Source organism: Dipodomys merriami, unplaced genomic scaffold (assembly GCF_024711535.1).
Source record: "Dipodomys merriami isolate MVZ:Mamm:240054 unplaced genomic scaffold, mDipMer1.0.p SCAF_5, whole genome shotgun sequence".
NCBI classification, from domain to species: Eukaryota; Metazoa; Chordata; class Mammalia; order Rodentia; family Heteromyidae; genus Dipodomys; species Dipodomys merriami.
Genome location: NW_027206068.1, coordinates 51,788,371 through 51,812,309, shown reverse-complemented (window position 1 = coordinate 51,812,309; position 23,939 = coordinate 51,788,371). Strand labels below are relative to the sequence as shown.

The 23,939-nt window shown below is 36.4% G+C and overlaps 1 protein-coding gene across 4 annotated transcripts in view; it reads right to left on the bottom strand.

The window, feature by feature from the left end:
* St7 (suppression of tumorigenicity 7) overlaps positions 1-23,939 on the bottom strand; it is a 207,467-nt gene that overhangs the window by 55,523 nt on the left and 128,005 nt on the right. For all 4 annotated transcript variants that reach the window (XM_069996620.1, XM_069996621.1, XM_069996622.1 and 1 more), the window contains 2 exons: positions 23,112-23,266; positions 20,826-20,923 (listed from right to left, as the gene is read on the bottom strand). In XM_069996620.1, the coding sequence (XP_069852721.1) occupies positions 20,826-20,923; positions 23,112-23,266 (253 nt within the window). The remainder of the gene's footprint in view (positions 1-20,825; positions 20,924-23,111; positions 23,267-23,939) is intronic.

Below are 23,939 nucleotides of genomic sequence, written 5' to 3'. Positions count from 1 at the left end.
GAGTTAAAGTAAATGATAGTGAACTTCACTGGGAAAAAAAGCAAAGAGAAAGAAAAAAGAACCAAAAATTTCAGAGTAAAATCCTATCTTCAAAGAGGTAAAATGAAGATAGTCAAGTTTTTTATTATCTTTATACTGCTTTATGTTTATACTGCTCTATTTAATCTCCTACGTGGTAACTGTTTTCTAGCATAGTATGATGACATTCTAAAAGCAACAACTTTTTATGTGAACAGCATTACAGCAATTATACTGAAAGAAATAATACTAAAAACAGGCTATTTCACTGCCAACCTGGAAAAAAGACAATGAATATACTGCATTGATTATATATATCTTCCTTTATTAGGAACATTTGCTATAAATTTTTAAGCCAGGAATCATTTAGCATTACCTTTTCAGAGAAATAAATTTCTGAAATCCACAGGGCATCACATTAGCAAGTATCAAAATGATTTTGTGTTGAAGGGGACTGATAGTATGCACCCTTCTGAGATATAATATTTTCATTGTTAGTAAAGGAATAAGATGGCAACATATACAGTTGATGTTGTGTAACATATAAGGCATTTCTTGATCTGGTTTACTATGATTCTTGCTGACATCACCCTTTGATTTTTTTTTTCTCTTTCTAACTAAAGCTTGCTAGAATTAAAGCTCTCTGTCATTAAGTGACTGGCAACAAAACAAAAATACTCTTTAAACTACATGTTGACTTTATTATTTTCAAACAATTCAGATAACAAACTTCAAAGACACAAGTTACATTCTGTAATTTGAAGGCAATTGAAATATTGTTGCTGAAGCTTAAAAAGACAGTGAGACACAGAAAAAAATGTGGAAGTCACACCTGGTTTACACAAGTCTTGAGATGCTGCTTGAATGGCACAGGCTCCACTGGAAGCTTGGACAGAGTATATTGTGTCCAAAAACGTAATTGCAATAAAAGCATTTTAAATGTGAAGAAAAGCAAATGCCGAGGCGTAATCTAAGTCATATGACAAGTTGGAAACATAGCTTTTCCTAATATTTAATGAAAAAAAAAGTAAAAAAAGCTTCTATGGCCCTATCTGGCACCTCACAGCAATCTTAGTAAAAAGCCCAAGAACTCTACTGCTTTTGGCTAGCTTTACTTCTCATGCATTGCTACCTGCTGGCTCTCCTCACATGCTCAGATGGATCATGGGTCACTTAGATGTCTCCTGTGGACAGTCTGTATCACTCAACCATTTAATAAGTTTTTCCTTGCAACTCTTGCCTCTCTTGGCTGCCTCAGCACTATTCTCTTTGGTGGTTTTTTCTTTCTTATTTTTACAGCCTCTTACAGCTTCTTCTCTAATTTCTCCTTGTCTACTACTTAATAATAAGTCATCTTATCCCTAAGAATAAGATGGTATGTCACTGGTCTTCTTATCATAAATGCCTGATGTTTTGAAATGCTTTTGCATCTAGAATTTCAGCTCCATCATCTTCATGTAAATGGCTCCAATACATAAGTGTTCTCCTCTGACTTTTTTAAAATTTAATTTTATATTATTGTAAAGGTGATGTTACAGTTACATAAGATGAGTACATTTCTTGTTAAATATCATTACCCCCTCCCTCATTTTTCTCTCACTTTCCCTCCCCACTACTCTGCCTCCCAAACTGTAAAGTTCATTTCCAACACAGTGTTTTGTGAGTGTGGCTGTTGCACTGGTTCACCCTTTGTCCTTTGTTTCACCATTTTGTTATTCCTGTTCCTTTCCCCAAACCAGATAAACATATATATAAGACAAGGGGTACCAAAAGAAAGAAAGAAAGAAAAAAAGAAAGAGTGCTCTGACCTATTTTCTAAGCTATTAGGCCAATTTGTAAACTATCTCCCTGACAGCTGACCTTGTACCTTAAAGGCAATAGTATCTCCTTTCCCAGAACAACCCTTCAAACTTAGTTCTTCTCTTCGGTATTTCCTACCACTGATCAGGCACTAAGAAGCTTCTATCACTTTCTTCTCCCTGCTCAATATAGTCACCTCAAGGTGTCCTTGAGACATCTGAGTTAGCATGGAAAATGTCCTGGTAGCTTTCATCAAGTTCACAAAAAAACTTTTATGTAAAAAAAAGGAGAAAAAAACACCAATGAGGGGGCTAGAAAGGTGGCTCAGTGGTAGAGCGCTTGCCTTGCATACATGAGGCCCTGGGTTCGATTCCTCAGCACCACATAAGCAGGAAAAAAAAGCCAGAAGTGGCGCTGTGGCTCAAGTGGTAGAGCGCTAACCTTGAGCTGAAGAGCTGAGGGACAGTGCCCAGGCCCAGAGTTCAGGCCCCATGACCAGACCCCCCCCCCCAATAAAAAAAAAAAACACCAATGACTTAATTGACATCCTCCGATTTTGCCTATATTGTTCAGATAGCCATCTTAATCTATTCACCTCAAGTCCACCTCTTTCCAATGCATTCTGCAATGCTATTGTAAAAACTTGTCAGTGTGCACATGGAGTCAGTCCATCCTGCACCCGCATGACTAGACCTATGCCACCAGACCACTGACATGGCTATGTCACTATGTCACTTATGCCACCAGACCACTGACATAGCTAGACCTACCTCAAATAAACATGCAGATGTGAACACAAATTAAAAAACAAGCTATAACAACATTGTTTTCTATCGTAAAAGAAAAACAACACTAGCAGCTTAAACTATAAACCATGATGTGATGTTTAAGTATAATAAGATATCAATAATGTTTGGGGCTACTGGAAATTAATTCTCAAAGATCTTTTAATGTCACGGGCTGGAAAAAGTTGACATATGGAGCATTTGAGAAAAGCAGTATAGAACTATTTACAATACAATCATGCCTTTATGTATAGAGGCATAAAAATATAATGAAAATACATCAAAATATTTCAACGGTGTTTTTTCTGATAGCTGAAAGGAAAAGTGATCTTTATTTCTTCTTCCATATTTTCTATATGTTCTAATGTAGGCATACCACACATTCAATACATGTGAGGAGGATTTACTACACTTGATGTGGAGAGAGTGACTCTTTTAAGAAAACTGATTTCTCAATTCAAGATAGAATCCCAAAATAATTTCTACAGGAAACAGCCCTTCATACCTAATCCCTGTCTACTCCACAGCCTCATTTCTAGCCACTTCCTACATTCTATGATCCGGCCATGTAAGAGCTTTCATCTCTTTAAATAGGCCATCTTCACTCATGTTTCTGTTTCACAGTCTCTCACCCTGAGGGACTCCCCCTTCTGCCTCCTCATCAGTCTGATAAACTCTACCCAGAGCTGTTCTCTGAGCACTGAACTTCTACCTGTGAGCTATACATTCCTCATCTGAATTACCAGAGTCTTTGTCACAACAGTCTACTGACCCATCTTTCCAATAAGCAGGAATTCAGCCTTATTGCTGAGTGTTGGGTTAGTGAGATCCAAAGTGGGCAGGCTAACACTCATTTGATGACTAGAATGTTCTTCTCAAGTTCCATTATTTTGGAGAGGGCATATTATACATGTGCTACTAGCTACAAGTCTGCTTTAGGGCTTCAGGGTTAAATACCTGAATAGATTCTTCTACCATTTACAATTGAATATATTCTATATTCTGTAAAAGGTATAATAAATGGAGTTGTAACTTTTGACTCAATGTGGAGAAGATTATTTCACATTTAGAGCTATCTGAAACTAAAACAGATGGCCCAGGGAAGGCAATCAGAAGGCAATCACTGAAACACAGGAAGAAGCCAGCCATGAAGCAACAACACTACAGATTACTTTCTGAATTCTGCAAGTGCAAGGAAAGAATTCTTATGATATTAGGTAAGGTGGTAAAGGTGGTAATGAGAACCTGAGAAGATGCCCCATGACCTCAGAAGTTAAAAAAAAATCATAAACTCAGGGAAACTCAGCAAGGTGTACAAAATTTGTATGCTTATATCCTAAACATAACCGTTAAGGTTCTTTAACCTAGGTCCAGGCCTTGTTTGCCTTTCCTGCCTTCTACAGGATCAGACTCCAGCCTTGTCAGACTAAACTCCCACATGCCATTCCCAGAATTCCTTGTGCAGTTACTAGCCACTGTGTTTTTGTTCGAGCTTTTTCCCCAACCTGAAATACCTTTCCCCCTAAGGAAAGGCAGCCTGTCAAAAAAATTACCCCATTCTACAAGGCCCAGATCAAATGCCACCTCCTAAAGTCACAGCATCTTAGAAAGTGAGATCCAGAAGAGATCCATGGAGATCATCCAAACACTCTCCTCACTTTACAGACAACCTCTCTCCCACTCCTGCCCCACCAAAACACAAGGAAGGCTGAAAATCCAAATGATTCAGCCAAGGTTAATGCTGGGACTATGATTCAAACCTAGTCATCAGCACTGAGTCCAAATTTCAACACATCACAATTCCACTTTCTGAACTGTTAAATCCAAGAGAACTAAGCTACTTTTCTTGTATGCGGGATACAATACTTATATATCTGCTTTTCATTGTGTTTACATGAATCCACAAGAAGAAAACTGTAATATGGATGAATAAACCTACATTTGGAGTTATTCCTAAGGTAAAATTCCATATCTTCCCCTTATTATTTTGTGATATTTTGTACAAACTGCTTAGCTTCCCTGAGCTTTGGGCTTTGTTGTTGTAGCTTTGTTTAGTTTTGCTCACCTTCAGAGTCATGTGGCATCTCCTCAGGTTCTCCTAACCACCTTACCTAATATCTCTGCCTACATTATTCACATCACATTTTCTACTGTTTCTGTCATCTTCTGAAGCTAGCTTATTTTTTGTGTGGCTCTCTATTAATTTAAATCACAAACCACAATAACAACAAGAATTTACCAGTAGTAACATTATTATTGCAGGAATCAGCAAAGATTTCTGTGAAGAGCCTAAGAAGTAACTGCTGGCTTTTTGAAGTATATGGTATCTGTTACATTGACATTTTAGCTCAAAAACACCCATGTAAATGAGTAAGAAAGGCAATGTTCCATAAAGTTTGATTGAAAGTCACAGGCAATATACTGCACTTGGTCTACAAGCCTTACTATTCCCACCACTTATTAATTGGAATAAAATTTTAAAACAAAAAGGCTTCATAATAAGAGTTTCCCAGTGCTATCATACTTTAAAGACATAACATGTCTTACTCATTGCTATGTTGGCAGACTGTAGTAAAATGGCAAAAGGTCTATCTTACATCCTACCACTTCCCAGTCCAGCACAATTCCCTAGAGCCTAGTTACATGTCTCTGAGGAGTCACATGTTGAGATGCACTGTCATAAATAGTGGTCTGTATAGATGGAATAGAGTATATCCCTATTACCAAATGCTATTCAGAAGATAAAAGGCATGTGCTGGAACTTTACATCTTTTTTTTTTTTTTGAGTTTTTTTGTTTTATTTTTTTGTGAACATACTGTACAGAGGGGTTACAATTACATGGGCAGGATAATGAGTACATTTCTTTTTTTTTTTTAATTTTATTTTATTTGAGAACATACTGTACAGAGGGGTTACAATTACATTGGCAGGATAATGCATACATTTCTTACCAAGCATTGCAGCCTCCTCCATTGTTTACCCTTCACCTCCCTTCCCAGCCTCCCCCCTCCCCCCCACCCAATCATACCCCCCTCCCCCCCCACTCCGACATTGTAAAGCTTGCTTTGACATGACATTTTGTAATTCTCCTTGTTACAACAGGTCCACCTGAATCCTTAAACGACTTGTTTGTCCCCCTCTCCTCCACATGTTATACTGACATCAAATAAAGTGAAAGCGGGGATTACACTGTGGGGGAGGGACATACAAAGCAACAAAGAAATAATCTTATAAATGCGTTAGAAACACATGCATGAAAGAAACGAAAACATTAAAATACATATTTAAGGGTTCGTTTTCCTAACATCACATTATCTGATCTTTTCCGCTTGACTCATACCTATACTAGATATTGCAAATAAGGGAAACCATGGGACCTATGTTTCTTTGGGCCTGGCTTACTTCACTTAATATAATTTTTTCCAAGCCTTTCCATTTCCTAACAAATGGGGAGATGTCATTCTTTCTGATGGAGGCATAGAATTCCATTGTGTATATATACCACATTTTCTTGATCCATTCATCTACTGAGGGGCTTCTGGGTTGGTTCCATATCTTAGCTATGGTAAATAATGCTGCAATAAACATAGTTGTGCTGGTAGCTTTAGTGTGGTCTTGTTTGTATACATTTGGGTAAATGCCCAAAAGTGCGATTGCTGGATCATAGGGGAGATCTATGTGAAGTCTTTTGAGGAACCTCCATACTGCTTTCCAAAGTGGTTGAACAAGTTTACATTCCCACCAACAATGAAGTAAGGTTCCTTTCTGTCCACATCCCCTCCAGCATCTGTTGTTGTTAGAGTTCTTGATTTTTGCTGTTCTAACTGGAGTGAGGTGATATCTCAATGTTGTTTTGATTTGCATTTCTTTTATGGCTAGGGATGTTGAACATTTCTTCATGTGTCTAATGGCCATCCTTCTTTCTTCTTCAGAGAAGCTTCTCTTTAAGTCTTTAGCCCACTTATTTATTGGGCAGTTGTTTCTTTGAGGATTTGTTGTTGGGTGGTTTAATTTTTTGAGTTCCAAGTATATTTTAGATATGAGACCCTTGTTGGACAAGAAAGTTTAAAATGAAGAAATATACTGAAAAGCATGATACCATCTAATTAAATTTCAAAATGCACACAAAACAAAACTATGTATAGCTTATGAGCACATGACAATGTATGAAAACAAACTTGAAAAGAAAACTTGCTAGCATCCAGGAGCAGGTGCATAGTCTAAATGTGGCCTTACACACAGCTAGAGCTTATCTATAGTTTTGTTTCTTCAGTTGAAAAGAAAGTGATCAAAAAAGGCAAAGCTGTTAAAGACTACTCATTTACATGTATTATTATTTTAATTCTAGGTAGCATGGCTGTGTTTCTTAATATATTACTTTTCTATATGTTTGTGTATTTTTAGGTTTGTTCCTCAAAAACAAGAAGCTCATTGATAATGCATTTGATATATAATTGCTTCAGTCCTCAAGATTGCAGTTTTCATCAGATTTTAGTTCTGTTTTCTTATTTTCTACTTGCTTTGTTTCTTCCCAGTAGGAGTTTGACTCTGTGGATCCTTCAAATACAGTGTCTGTGAATAAACAGTTTCTAAAGAAATTCTCCCTGAAATAATTTGATCCAATAACACTTAATACACTGTATTTAATTCTATAATATAATCAAATAAGTGTTAATCTCACAAGAATCACATCCTGAGAGTCCCACTTCTTTCTTAACCATCTGAGTTTCAGAGAGTAGGTTCACTGACAGAAGTGGTATGAGGAATTATAACTTCATCTTGAAAAAGGGTTCCTAGTTAAAGTAATAAAATTCCTTCCCTATGAAACTTTTGTGCAGAGAAAGGTTGGGGTTAGGGATAGAAAACACTATTTGTCATATATACATATACATATATATATATATATATATATGAATATACATGTATATACATGTCTGTCTGTCTGTCTGTCTCTCTCTCTCTGTCTATTGAGAGAGGGCAAAAAGGGCTCATCTTGGGAGAAACATTCTACAGAAGTCAAGAGCAGGACCACCTTTTCAATCAGATAGATTCAGATTGAAATCAGAGACCAATTTCTAAGCTCTGTGTGAGCTCTTTTTGCTTATCAGCAGACAAAAGCAACACCTAGTTCACAAAGCACACATAGCTCCTACCCAGATACAGTTCAGGGCCACCATACTTACATAATACTGGCACAGGTATGATGCAATTTTTTTAAATCTTTTTTTTTATTGTGAAAATACCATACAGAGGGGTTACAATTACATGAGCTAGGTAACGAGTGCATTTCTTATCAAGCATTGTTGCCTCCTCCTTTGTTTCCCCTTCCCTTCCAATCCCCGCTCTCACCACCACCCCCATCCCTGAGCCAAAGTTGTAAAGTTCGTTTTTCAACATAACAACCTGTACAACTCATTGTTGCAATGGGTCCACCTGTATCCCTATTTAAACAATTGTTTTCCCTTCCCCTCCACAAATTATACCAGCATCAAATACTGTGAAAACAGGGGTTATGCCATGGGGGAGGGACATATAAAACAACAAAGAAATCATCTTATAAATATGTTAGAAACAATTGCAAGAAAGAAAAAACATCTGAATACTTATCTTGGGGTTCATTTCACCTAACATCAACTTATCTGACCTTTTCTGCTTGTCTCAGACATATACTAGTTATTGCAAATAATGGAAAGCATGGGACCTATGGTTCTTTGGGCCTGGCTTACTTCAGTTAAGATAATTTTTTCCAAGTCTTTCCATTTCCTAACAAATGGGACAGTGTCATTCTTTTTAAATCTTTAAGTCGTTATACAAAGGAATCACCATTTTACATGTCAGTTTAGAAGTACAATGCATCTTGATCAATGTCATCCCTTTCCTTATTCTCCCCCTCCCTCCCAATCCCTTTCCTCCCCTCAGTTTTCCTAGTTTCATAGGGTATGCATTGAATATTAAGACTAGATTATACCCTCTTCCTCTCTTCATCCCTCTATCCCCCCTTCTTTTAATCCTCCTCCCACTACACATCTCCAGTACAAGCTTCCTGATATTCACTTTGTTGGACGGTAAGTTAAATTTTCTAAGTTACACATTTAAATCAAAGTTATTTTTTTTTGGTTACACATTTCAATTCTCCACTGATATCATACTTTAGTTAATACATTTGTGTGCACTTGCATAGGACTCAATGGGCATTCACTCGTATGCTTATAAATTAGATCTAACTCTACATATGAGTGAAAACCTGAGTCTTTTGTCTCTCAGGGCCTGACTAACAAAATTTTTCCAGGTCCATCCATTATTTTGCAAATTACGTAATATTATTCTTTCTAATGGATGAGTAAAATCCACTGTACATATTTACCACATATTAGGGGAGATGGGGGAGGTGTGCTGGTCCTGGGGCTTGAACTGGGGCCTGGGCACTGTCCTTGAGCTTCTTTTGTTCAAGGCTAGTGCTCTACCATTTGAGCCAAAGCTTCACTTCCAGCTGTTTTGGTAGTTTATTGGAGATAAGATTCTGATTCTGTAATTCCAAGATGCTTGAATTCTACTCAGCTACCAGAAAGAATGACATTATACCATTTGTAAGGAAATGGAAAGCCTTGGAAAAAATTATATTAAACAAAGTAAGCCAGACCCAGAGAAACACAGATTGCATGGTTTTTCTTATTTATGATAGCTAGAAAACATACTGGGTGGTAAGCAAGGAGTTACAAATCAATTAACTGAAGTGTAATAGATGCTATGGAGAGTGCAGATAGTATAATTTTTTAAAAAGACTAAATCAAAGCCCAACAAAATAAATATCAGGAACTTGCAAGAGGGGAGGATGGAGCCAAAGGAGAGAAGTAGAACAGAGATGGGGGAAGAAGGGAGAACTCAGGCAAGAATTTACTGTATGTACAACAGAATTGAGAAATATAAGTGAAGGGGTGGGTCAGCAGGGGTGGGTGAAGATGTTGATGTGGTGACTCAGATCATGATGTACTCTACAAACTGCTTTGTTAAACTGCAAAAATTTCAATACATAACATAAAATTAAGATAAGGGAAGGGGTGGGTTGGGAGGAGTGGGTGAGAATGTTGAAAGAGGTGATATTGATCAAGATACACTGCATTTATAAACTGTTTCAGTGAATGGCAACTTCTTTGTACAACAACTTAAAGATAATAAAAAAAAAAAGTCTCATTGTGCTTGGGCTGGCTTTGAACCATGATCTTCAGATCTAAGTCTTCTGAGTAGTTAGAATTATAGCCTTAAGCCACCAGCAAGCGGCCATACCATATTTTCTTGATTCATTAGTTTACTGAAAGGTATCTGGGCTATTTCTATATCTAGGCTATGGTAAATAATACAGCAATAAGCATGGTTATACAAGTAGGCGTGGCTCAAATAGTAGAGTCCTAGCTTTGAGTAATAAAGGGACAGCACCAAGTCCTTGAGTTCAAGACCCAGTAATGGTACATGCATGTGCACGTGTGTGTGTGTGTGTGTGTGTGTGTGTGTGTGTGTGTGTGTTTGTGTGCTGCGCACATGCGCGCACACATGGACACTAATTAGGATATGACACATTGTTGAAGGGCTGTTTTCTGTGATATGACTACTTTCCTTTTTGTTTTTAGTTGTATGATACCACATAGTATACCTCTATTTATTTTAGAATAAGGTATAAATATGGCTTGGTGATATAATTTGCCTTTTTTATTAAGAAAAGACTATAGTTCCCATATGAAGCTTGAATGAAAGCATATGATATAGAGGCCTGTTTTCTATAAGCTAAATTATCCTAAATAAATCTTTAAATTTACTCACTATCTAGCATAGTTCTGTTTATTTATTGCCATCTATCTTTGCTACACTGGTAATTACTTTCTCCTGGCAGCAAGAAATTTATATACCCTGTTTTGCCCAAATATTATAGTTTACATAGAAGGAAAACACTAACTCTCCTAGGATTCCTCTAATACCTGTGGGGAAGAACATGGGCTGGGCCAAGGATAAAATTTCAATTTCAATTTTACATCATCTGGCTATTGTCAGATCAGGTTTATTTCAATGAAAGAATTTGAGGCACTTCTGAGGTTAACATTTATGAGCTCAAATGAGGGAAAAGGAGAGTTAATTCACTGAGTTTGAAATACTCTATGGACATAATTTAGAACTACAGTCTGTATGCTTTTTCTCAGTTGACTTACAGGATGAAAACAAGAGTTTAAACCTTTCATGTTTGATTTGCATCTATTACAACATTTTATTAGTTTAGCATCCATGTATTGTTCTTTGAAAGGGAAAAGTAATGGGGAAATTCTTACATATTTTAAGGCAGAGGTAATTAAAAGAGAGCCTCAGCCAGATTCTTACTAAGGTCAATGCAAGCTTAACCTAATTGAAGTTTATGGAATTTGGCGTGCATTAGATTCTAGCAGCAGATACTATTTTGTTATAGTTGCAAGTTTGACATTATTTAATTATAATTTCATATAAAGGCATGAATAGAAAATAGAAAAGATACTCTATATTGCATGGTTATTATTTTGTCAGTGGTTTTTCATGACACTGTGGACCATGAAAGGGAAGGAGTTGTTCTTAGTCTCAAGGCCCGTGAGAGTTCCTACACAGATGTATGTTGAGAGGCATAAACATACAGTAATAAGAAAATGCCATTTTGATAACTAATTCAAAGGCAAATATTATGTAGCATCTGTTGAAAAGTAACATGGTGAATACATGTTTTACAAGGAAAGTTAAGTCACCAATTAACTCGTCCTTTAAGGAAGCAAAGCATAACATAAATCCATTCACTACTGAGAATCAAGCCAGCTGTTAACAGCTGCAGATATGATGAAGACCTTCCAATGACAATTTTCTATTTCTCAAAGATTCAAAGATTCAAAGGGCCGGAAAGCTACCTAAAGAATTGTCTACTTTTTCTGTCAAAATTATGTTCAATTCATTTCAAGGAGGGAGCTTTTCCTTAGACCAGCCACAAGTTCATACAGTTCCTAATAAAAATACTTTCAGTATGGAACTTCTTCTGTTCCTGGGTCAATTAAAGGTAAAACCAGCTCCACTGTGGATAACACTGAGATTCTCATCTTGAACCATTTCCCTCTCCCAAAAGATTTTTTTCTTAGCTTACTTTCAGAAAACTAGGAACTTCCTTCTCCAAAATCAAAGTTCTGATAGCACTGCAGAGGAAATTTCCTTACCCAAAACTCTATGGTAAAGTTAAGGGTGCTCTGTTAGAGAAGAGAAAAGGAAATTAGTTTTCCTGGTGAAAAGAAGGGTTGCTATGGCTCTTTGAAACTGGTGGGTAACACTTTAAGTAAAACATTTCTCTACCACCTTAAACATCTTAAAATTGGACTGTGCCTCAGCCCTGAGATCATGAACAATCCTGGACAATTTGATGCATTTTTTGGATAACTTGGAAGCAGACTCATGGACAAGAAGACCATACGCATCCTTCTCTCTGTGATGACATGGCACTGCTCTCTGGTTCTAGGAGTGGTCTCAACAAGCAGCTAAACATACTGGCCAACAATTACTGTCAGAAAGGAATACTTTGTGCCAAAACCACAATCAGTATGTTTGGCACACACCCTTCCACATTCGCATGGGTAATGGTAAATAACTCAATTCAGAAGATTAACTCATTTAGTTATCTGGGACAGAGCTAACAAATACTCACTCTGGCAGACAGCCTACAGAAAGGTCAAAGGAAAAGTCAGTCACAATGGAAGATTCTTTCAGGGCAACAGGAAGAATTTCTGGTACTCCAACCTGAGACATTCATGCACACTCTGCTCTATAGTCACCTCAGCTTACATTGCTCTCTGTCCTTCCCACCTGACACCTGTGTCCATGATTACACATTTCCAAACAGATCTACACAACTATTTACAAACACAAATCTGACATTACTGTTTCTTTTGTAACTCTCAAACAAAAGTTTCTGTTCCTTACAAGGTCCTTCCATAATGCCCTTGTTACCATTAATTGATCATGTTTTCACACAGTAAAGATTTTGGCACTTAGATCTAGTCAGACATGGGACCTCAAAACTTCCCTTGTTGTATATGATATCAGTTTGTATTCAGTGACCTTTGAAAGTCTTTAAAAGTCTCTGCCTCTCCACTGTAATTAAGAAACCCAAAGTCATAGCCAAACTCCAGATCTTGACACCACAGTTATGTTTTATCTAAAATTTAAATATGCAAATGATGACTAGAGTAGCATACTGAAATCTAGCTACTTTAAACCATTGTTTCCACCCATTGTTTATTAGTTTCACTAAGCCCAAATATGTCTATTTTTGTCCCTGGATTTCTTAATCAGCCCCCATTAGTCTTTTTTTATTTTTTATTTTTTGGTCAGTTGTGGGGCTTAAACTCTGGACCTGCGAGCTGTCCCTCAGCTCTTCAGCTTAAGGCTAGTGATCTACCACTTGAGCCACAGCACCACTTCCAGCTTTTTCTGCTTATGTGGTGCTGAGAAATCAAACCCAGAGCCTCATGCATGCAAGGCAAACACTCTACCACTGAGCCCCTATTACTCTTTTTTTAAAAAATTTCAGTCAATCCTGTTTTAATTTTTTCTATTAAAAAATGACAAGTTGGTTCCATAAGAGGACACAAAACAATACAACATGATCCCAACCATCTCTGTGGTTTACATGTATTAGTTAAGTATACTAGCTAGCACTTCTTTAAAATTTTTTTTAAATTTATTGTTATTGTAAAGGTGATATATAGAAGGATTATGATTTCATAAGCCAGATCAAGAGTGCATTTCTTTTTGGTCAATCTTATCCCTTCCCTCACTCTCTCCCAGTTTTTCCCTCCATTCTCCACCCCACAAGTTGTATAGTTCATTTTCAAATAGTGTCTAGTGAGTACCACTGCTTCATTTGTTTGCATTTTGTCCCATCACTTCTATGCCACCTATTGCCCTCCCAAAGACAGGCCAATAAACAAATAAAACAAAGGAAATGAAAACAAAAGCACCAACAAAGAAAAAAACACTTCATTTCCACTTCCTGTTCACTTCAATAAATATTATATGGTCAATAAATATATATGGTCAGATATACTTCTTTTAGCTCTGGTGATATAATACTCTCCTGGTTCTACTAATTTTCTATTTGCTCCTTCTTACAAACCATAGTATGCTTCTCCAACTAGCCCTTGCCACTTAACTTTTTCTCTTCTCATATATACAGAGGAGTTACAGTTACATAAGTCAGATAATGAGTACATTTCTTTTTGTTGTTCCCCCAATCCAAGTTGTACAGTTCGTTTCCAACATAGTTTTTAGTGACTATCACTGCTGAACTGGCTCAACTTTTGTCTACCATTTCTGTACTTCCCCTTCCCTTCCTAAATCTGATAAATTTATATATAAGACAAAAGTTACAAAAACCAAAAACCAAAGGGAATATAAACTGAAGGGAGAAAAAAACTAATAACAGCAAACAGCACAATAAGAAACGACTGTTGCCCTTTCTTGGAGTTCATTCTGATATCATCATTTTATATGATCATATGTACATAGCTACTGAGCCCTTCCGATTCTCTTCTAAGAATATCGTCCTTTGGTCTCACTGTGTGAATGGTTAGAGTGCTGTTTAATTAATCATGTCCAAGTGTAATTATTTGTCTTTTGCTATCCATTGCATTTACTTGTAGATTTATGGAGACCTAGTTATTACAAATGAGAGAAACCATGCATCCTATGCTTCTTTGCATTTTGACTTACTTCCCTGCCTTCCATACACAACTTTCCTGAGCCTTGTTAGCTCTACTTACTTTTCTCCCTTATCCCCCACCAACACTTTTGTTTCGTTATAAACTACTATGAAAATACACATTTACTAGTATTTAGTTTTTTAAATCTCTCTTGTAAGCTTGGTATAGGATAGGACCTTTATTTTGTTCATTGATTAAACTAATGATCAAAACAGATATGAATCCAGGCTTTGACAGTTCATGCCTGTAATTTTAGCTACTCAGGAGACTGATAGCTGGAGGACTGAAGTCTGAGGCCAGTCCAAGAAAAAAAGTTAGTGAGACTTCATCTCCAAAATAATAAACAAAAAGCTAGGCTAGAGCATGGGCTCAAGTGGTAGAGACCAGACAAGCAAACTGAGCAAGTATGAGGCCTTGAGTTCACACCCTTGTACCTACAAAACTAAATAAGCAAACAAAACACAAACATGGACTTGGAGTGGACAGTTCATATATTTTTGACTAAAATAGAGATAAATGGTTTAGGTCAAAGTAGATATCAGAATAGATCATAAAGACCAAAAACAGAGCTGTAGGGAGAAAAAAAAAAGGAGAGAAAAGATCTACAACGTTAATATCAAACCAGTTCCTTTGCCACCTCTTTGTTAGTAGTTTAATTCTGATTTACATTTTGTTAAGATAGAAACCACCTCTGCTTAAAATCTTCACATGATCAGGTGTGACTTTACATGAGCCAAGAAAAAAGCTAGAAATTTCTCATGTTCATTAGCTCAGTAAGATGGCATTTTAGCAAAGGAGGGAGTATTTATAACTTCCTATTCTTTGTCTTGTTAAAATGAGCATAAATTATTTTTGTGATTTATTTCAAAAATTTCCATGGCATGTATGAATTAAAAGAGACAATATAGGGAAGTCTCTGAGCAGAGTGTCTGGCACGTAGCAATGTTCACTATGTAAGTTGTTGATAACAAAAACGGAACACCCTATAGTTCTCAGCTGATCATTCTGAAGGTGATGCCAATGCAGGAAGGATTAACTCAAGGAAACTAACTATATCTCTCTCTCTCTCTCTGAATACTTTTATAAAGAGCCAAGAGTAAGGACTGGAAAGGATAGTTAGCAGTTGTAACTTTTACAGGTTAGGCTAAGAATGCATTCAACATGATCAAAAGCATATGAGAATTGTTTTCAGGGAACCTGATATGACAGTGAAGTTTCCAAAACAATGGAAGTATATACAGAGTATTTATACCAGACCTTCTATTATAGTTGGAAATGGGTCCTCCAGAAAGCCTGGTTGATGAGAATTCTCACAGTGGCTATCAATGTGACCTTATTTGGAAATTGAGTTTTGGATATTTAAGTTAGGATGAGGTCATAAACCCATTATAATTTTGTCCAAAAGAGAAAAAGGAAAGTTGAACACATAGATACAAATACACAGGGAGAATGGCCACCTGAATACAGGCACAGATTGAACTAATGTGTCTAAAGTAAAGAAGGGTAAAAATTGCCAGTAACCATCAAAAGTTAGGAGCAAGGAAGGATTCCTTGCTATACTGCAGAAGGAGCACAGTGCTACCATGCCATGATCTTGGACTTCTAGACTTAATTTATTGTGAAAAAAAATTTTAATATCATTTAAACCACTCAGTTTAGGGTTCTTTGTTCTCACATCTCTAGGTAATAAATATTCATTTGTCTCACTTTAAGCTAAAATTACAATATTGTTTGGAAATATAAAAAATATCTTTAAAAATAAAGACAGATATAATCTTACTCCTACCCATTTGTTTAATGCTTGTTCAAGTAGTTCTCAAGGATAGAATAGGGAACCCCTGGGGGGGGGTCCTGATACCTTTTCTTGGGCTTCAAATCAAAACTATGATCAGAGGACGTTTTTATTCTTTTGCATTCTTGCTCTGTCATGAAGGTATAGAGATACTCCTAGAGGTCATATGTGATAACACAGCAGACTAAATGCAAACTCAGACAGGAGACACTAGTTGTATCCTATTGAGCCAGACACTTAAAGAGACTTGCAAGAACATAAAAAGAATGTCATTGCCTTTCATTATTCATTTGAATATAGTAATTTTTCATAAAAGATCGGTTGTGGTAATATGTACTATATTTGTAATTATTATTTCGAAGTGAATATTTTAAATGCCTGTCTTAATTGCTAAAATTATAAGTATAAATAAATAAACCTATATATAAAATTTTAAGGTACTCAGAAATTTTAAAAGGGTTCTTAATAAGTAAGTCAATTTAGTATGCACTCAGTAGAATTGTATAAAAGAAGAACAAACAATCCAAAAGTATATGAAAAATATGGGTAAATGTCACAACTTTCGTGTATACATTATTTTTTGGCTAGGTCTGGGGCTAAACTCAGGGTCTCAGTGCTGTCCCTGAGCTTCTTTGGTCCAAGGATAGCACTCTACCACTTGAGCCACAGCACCACTTTCAGCTTTTCTCTTTGGTACTGAGAAATAGAACCCAGGACTTCAAGCATGCTAGGCAAGTACTCTACCACTAAGCAACATTCCCAGCCATGTGTACATTTTAAAGTGGATCTTGATGCTGAATCAAGGTTAAGTTCATTTCATCAATATTTCACTGAGGGAATCAATATTGTATTTGAGTCAAGTATAATCTGGTGCTGTGGAATTACACAAAATTATCTGTAGCCAGAATTCCTGTATTACCTTTTATCCCCTTCCCTGAATTCTCTTTCATTCACCAATTAACAGTTTACCCTTCCTTAAGGAATTCCCAAACAGTGCTCTCTACATGGAAGGCATCCTGACTGGCATTTCTATTTCCACTTGAAAATCTGCTTAGAAAAGTTTAATCCCATGAATATGGGAAGAGGATGGCTGTGTCTTAATGAAAAATTAGATCCTCCTGCCTAATGCTCTATCAGCAAACTGTCTGAAATCCTCTGCTATTTTATCACAGGAAGTCTTACGGCAAGATGGTTTATGTGCATACTGTCAAAGGAGTGAACCCTCAGTGAAGTCTGACTTGTGACCCAAAGGGAGCCAAACAAGTCAGTCCTCACTACAACCAGCTCCTGCAAGTCTGGACTCAGTTGCAGTTTTGACAGAAGAAAAGGTCAACCCTTGCTCCTTGGTTTGGGATATGAGGACAGCTGGAGTTTCTGAAAGACAGGGCATTTTTAATGTATTCACCTCACCACTGTGTCTGGGGGTGTTCTTTAAAAGACTCATAATAGTAGGACTCAAATCTACTGGATGTTCCATAAAACCACAGAAAAAGTAACATATTGGTATTTGATATATATATATGACAGAGGAATTATTAGAGGAATTAGAGGAATTATTATTTTTTTAAAAAAACACCATTTACCAGGACTAGTGGCTCATATATGTAATCCTAGCTACTGAGGAGGTTAAGATTGGGAAAATTGAGGTTCAAGACTATTCCAAGCAAAAAGCGAACTCATCTCAAGCAATATGGTGGTGTGCAATTATCATCCCAACTATAGGGAATACATACATAAGAGAATCATGTACCAGAACTGTTCAGACAAAAATCAAAACCCAATTAGAAAAGCAATGAAGGCAAAAAGAACTGAAGGCATGGCTCAATTGGTAGAATGCCTACCAAGTGCCAAGCCCTCAGTTCAAGCCCCAGGAATATTAAAAAAATACACAGAGAAATACATAACCATAGGTACAAGCATTCCTAAAATATGTATGTGTATATTCATATGTATACAGAGAAATTCAGAAAGAGAGTACATGACTGGCTGATTTATTCATTCAATAAAAAGAAATCAGCTTTAGGTGGTGGATATGCCAATTGCCCTAATGAAATAATCCTGATAAGATCATTATAAATTGGGCATATATACCAGAATGCCACACTGTACATTGTATGTACAATTATGTATCAATTAAAAACTAAATGCATATTTACATTTTAAAATAACTTACATCAGAAAAAAAACAGGGAAAGAATTGTAAGATGTGTATTATATACCAAGTGTTTTCACATGATCTCAATTCTCTCCATCAATTTCCCTTTTAGGTAAGAATAATTACCCCTGATTTATGGAAGACTAAATGAAATGTCCATAAGTTAAGTAAGTTTGCTGTGGATTGCAAAGCTGGCACAGAGCAAAGCTGAGATTCACATTTAGGCTTTTTGACTCCTTGCCCAGTGTGTCTGTCTTCCACAGAGTCTCAGATGTTCTCTCAAAATCTATATTTGAATGAGGTCAATAAGTGGAAAAGAAATATAAAGCAATGTTAAATGAAAACCAAGTCATAGCAGATACATGGTAGATATATATATATTGATTTCAATCATATGTAATTTACATGTATATATATACACACACATACAGAACTGCATATATATACATGTAAAATTGCATATGATTAAAATCACATACATATATACGTGTGTGTGTGTGTATATATATATATATATATATATATATATATATATATATATAATGATCATCAGAAAGTGACAAAGAAGCTAAATAATTAGAACGTAGCCAGGTGTTTTTAGTTCATACCTGTAATCTTAGTTATTTGGGAGCTGAGATTGGGATGACTGTGATTTAAGGCCAATCTGGGCAGAAAAGTTCATGAGACACCTTTTCAGGGCAGTAAGTTACAGTTCACTTGTCATCCCAAGACTGAGGCTGAGATTAGGAGGATCTGAGTTCCAGGCCAGTCTGGCCTGAAAACCCCACAAGACTCCATGTCCACAGTGGGGAGCTGGACATGGTGGCACATACTTGTGATCCCAACAAGGGCAAAAAGGCTAAAGTAGGTGGATCATAGCTCATACATGCACTTAGGCAGGAAATAAGACCCTATCTCAAAAACAACCAGTAAAGAACAATAGGGCTGGAGGTATAGCTCACAAGTACAAGGTCCTGAGTTCAAACCCCAGAACTGCCACAAAATAAATGTTATTCCTATGAAGTTTTGTAAGCACAAATTAAATAAAATTCAGGTTAATTAAGAAGTGATGGACAAGAGTTCTTTGCTATATCAAGGGATAGAATTTCTACATGTTGACAATCATTGAGAGCAAGCTCTTGTCTTTGCAGAAATTTATTCTTAAAATTAGCTCTTATGTGATGTAACATTCTTTACATTTTTTTCTTTAGCCAAAAAGAGCACATTCCATCTTCCTTGTTTTAGTATACTAGTACCACTAGTATCACTAGTACCAGTTAATGAAAAGTATTTCTTACTAACTCTAACAGGAGGAAAAACAGTAGAAGTTCACTGTTGTCTGATAAAGCTACAACTTTGTTTTAAAATAACACAGTAATAACTTCCCTGAGTTTTAGTTTATTTTTAACACTCTTTCCTGTTTCCTATTTTCTTAATTCTAATGTTGACTACCACTGATCAATTACCCTGATTCTCAGGAGGTGAGGAGGAAGGGGATGGTAGGGGAAAAACAAATGCTCCATAGAAACTGGACTCATTACCTTGCTCATGTAACTTTAACCCCTCTGTACAGTATCTTTACAATAAAAATACATATTTAAAATAAAAAGAATCTAGAAAAATACCTGATAGGATTAGCTCATAATATTACTAAATTTGAGGGTAGCAATTTGCCCAACAATTTATTCGAATTTACTAACAACTGTGTACAGTTGTTAGCTGAAATAATTGAGGGTTATTTGTTTCCTGATTCATCTCCAAAGGTTTATTAATAAGAACATCTTTTCATGTATGCATGCATGCGTGTGTGTGTGTGTGTGTGAGAGAGAGAGAGAGAGAGAGAGAGAGAGAGAGAAAGAGAGAGAGAGAGAGAGGAGTAGTAGTAGTAGTAGTAATAGGGGATTGACCTTAGGGCCTTGTGTTTTCAAGGCAAATCCCCTTGCACTTGAGCCATGCCCATGCCCAAGTCCTTCTGCATGTAGTTTGTTTTACACACAAGCTCTGGCACTTTCCCCAAGGCCAGTCATGGAACATGATCTCCTGGTCTTTGCCTCCTGAGTAGCTGAGGTAACAGGTGTGCACCATCACACCTGGGTTATTTTTTAGATAAAGTCTTATTAATTTTGCCTAGGCTGGTCTCAAATCACAATCCTCCTACCTCTGCTTCCCAAGTAGCTGATAATGCAGGTGAATATCACCATGCCTAGTGTCTACTGAGATATGTATATATATTTTAATGTGTCAGTCAGACTATTAAAAAGCATTATTCACGTATTATCTCATTTAATTCTTACAACAACCCTGAGAAGTTATTGTGAGAATTGTTATTGTTATATCATTTTTACAGAAAACTAGGAAACAGAAGTTAAATAAATTGTCCAAGATTACTCATCTCTTAAGCTGAGAGCTGGCTCTGAGGCCTACAAGGCCATCACTGGCTCAGTCCATTTAATCCACTTAGTACATTCCTATCACTCTAAGCCAAGTGAACTGACACTGATCCCCAACACAAATCCAAACTCACATCTCTCATCATTTTCACTGCTTCCCTGGTCCTCCCGAGTCTTCTGGCACACATTGCTAGCCTTCTTTTGATGTAGACCAAGACATTGGTATCTCGTCCTGAAGGAGAAGATATAACACCAAAATTTAAAAAGAAAAACAAATTAAAAAAAAAAAAACAAGACTTCTGAACTGAGTAACAAGGAAAAATTCAGAAGCTCATTTGTCTTGCTCATAATAAAAAAACCTAAAAGAGAACAGACTGCCTATTTGGCCTTTCCTACCACTAGGAACGTTGACAACTAACTTTGTTAATAGCACAGTGAATACAGAGTAGAGTAGAAGTACTTAGACTTCCAAAAGTCAAACCATGACTGATTACTCAATCAATGCTCTTGTAGTTAGGATGTTGAAAATATTTGATAATAAATAAAATCTGCCCCACAGTGTGGGGAAAATGAACTTACTCATATAACCTCCAGTTTACAACAAGAAATCCATGTTCTTCAAGTGTGCATGCTTTTGGTGAGAATGCAAAGAGGTGAATCTCAGGTTGCATCCTGATGAACTATTTTTTTTTCATTCTTGACATCAAGTCTGGAGAAGCCTCATCTTGAACTTCTGTTTCATATTATTCCTTCTCTAGTACTAGTGACATCATAATCATCTCCAGGTCCCCAAAGCAGTTGATTTTAGATGGCAATATAACACATTCCAGATATGACAATAGAGTATGCAACAAAATGAAAAACTACTCTAGTGTTAGAGAAAGCACTGACAAGCTAAATACTTATAGCAATACTCACAAAAATGGCCCTTAAAAGTACATTAACAACTTCTTATCTTAATCTTTTATTTAATTATGTCTTTTTGGATACATTTCCAGACCAGTGAGAACATGCATATGTTTAATCCTCAATAAAATTACCATGTTTGAGAAAATATGACACACCTGTTATAGATTAAGTATATGTATAATACTCAGCTATTAAAAGATGTTAAGACCAAAGCCTGCACATTTCAAGTTTCAAACAATGAGAACAAGATGTGTGCTGAAAAACTGCCAAGTACCTACAAATTATTTTAAAGATGTGATTATATTTTCTTGGATAAATTTAGGCAACAGGTTGAAAGGATTTAATTTAGAGAAGAAAAAAGAAAAACTCTGAAGTTGTAATACAGGTTATGTAATTGTACATATTAATTTCCAGTTAGTTCACAAAATAGACATTTACTATAGCTCTTCAAAATGGAACTGTAATGCTTTTTAAAAAGCGAGATAAGAAAAATAAGTAAGACAAGGATGGTTATTAGGGACCTTGTTAACATATATGCTACCTTCAGAATAAAATAAAAACGTAAGTATTAATGACTTGTGCAGATACACTCCTGTACATATAAAATATAAGGCAAGATTTTGCTGGCCCCTTAGTTGTAGAAACGAATGCAGTCAGATCCTATACCCAATCCAAGTTTAATATTAAAATTTAATTGTATAATCTCAAGTACAAGGAGAAGTGTATTCAAATGCCAAATTGAAGAAGGAAGGAATGAAGTGACAGAAATTCCACCATAACGAAACAACCCCAACTTTGTTTCAACCACAGAAACACTTTTCTCTCTCAAGGATCACTGAGTTTCTATTTAAATACTGAAGATGCATCAAGGGGTGTGGTGAATTCCAGAAATCATTCTCCCTTATTTCTATTGTTCCCCCAAATATCACTGGCCATCAGGTCAGTGTCCTATATTTTTAAAAAATTTCAGATTTTAAAGAGTGGTCTTAAATAAAAGGGGTATTTGCAACATAAAAGACATCATTAGGAACTCATGATTCTTTCTCTTAAATAAGAGCTGCATACTCATACAATTACCAATAACTGCTATTTTCTAAATTGTCCTACTTCAATACATGTTCAATCCATAAAAACTTTGATAGCAGATGCACTAACAAGTTCTGTTACCAAACTGGGACATAAAGTTGTGTGACAAAGAAGCAACTGATGATCAGAAATTCCTAAGGATTCTGGGGTGAAAACAAAGATTCTATTAAAGTTGATAGCTATTTATTCATGGCAATAGGATACTAGCAGTAGGAAAGGGAATAGAACATAGGTAGTAATGAAATAATTGTTTACCAAGTCCTCATCTAGGAAGGAAAAATGGTAATTAAAAACAAACAAGAAAGCAAAGCCCTTGTTTGTTCTTCTCTTAGGTGAACCAAATTTTCTATCGGTCTCAAAATTTGCACTGATTTATCCTCTTATGCTTCTCATTTCCCAACACGTTAACTGAGAGAAAACCTTACTATGTTGAGCTTCATACTGGGATCCATGATGTTGTAGCTGCTGAGAACGCCGGTAACAGCCATCTCCAGCCTTCAGGGCCTGCTTAAACAGCTTTTCAGCTTCAGCAATGGTTGTTGCTTCCTCTTCAGCCAAGAGAATATAAGCAGTTGCACACCTGTCCATTCAGATAATAACCACCATCAATTGTAAACCCAAGGTCATGTCAATAGATTGCAGGAGTTCATGCAGAAGGGCAAGGAGTTATGCCGAAACATGCAGAGTGGCCAACTGGTTCATGCACCGGTTTGTAGCTGTTGACACAAAGTAATGGTACAAAAGAAACATCTTGAGAGGTAAGACGCTTAGCTTTAGGACCATGGGACTCATATATGGACGCCACCCTTATTAGTGTGTCACTTGGGGCAAGTTATTACTCTGCCTCCCTGATGAACAACTACATGAAATCTGTTCGTTCATAATGTTGTAAAGGTTAAAGTAAGGTGATGCATGTGAAGCACTCTACAGAAATCAGCACATGGTGCATGCTCACTAAATGTCCGCTAATAATGGTGGCAATCGTAGTTATTATTCAATATCTCCTTCTGACACAAAGTTAGAGGCATCATATGTAAGTTTACTAAACACAATCTAAAATTATTAAAAAGCAGTGCTTCAACAACTCATAACAGTACTGATCTTCTGCTTCAGAAATATTAGAAGCAGCTACCATGTTTCTGAATAGCTCAAAATCTCACTCAGTCAGGGTAGCTAAGGAGAATTAGATCTCATCCCATTACAAACTGCCATTTGTTGCTTTGTATAAATTAAGCACTGTACCAGGTACTTAA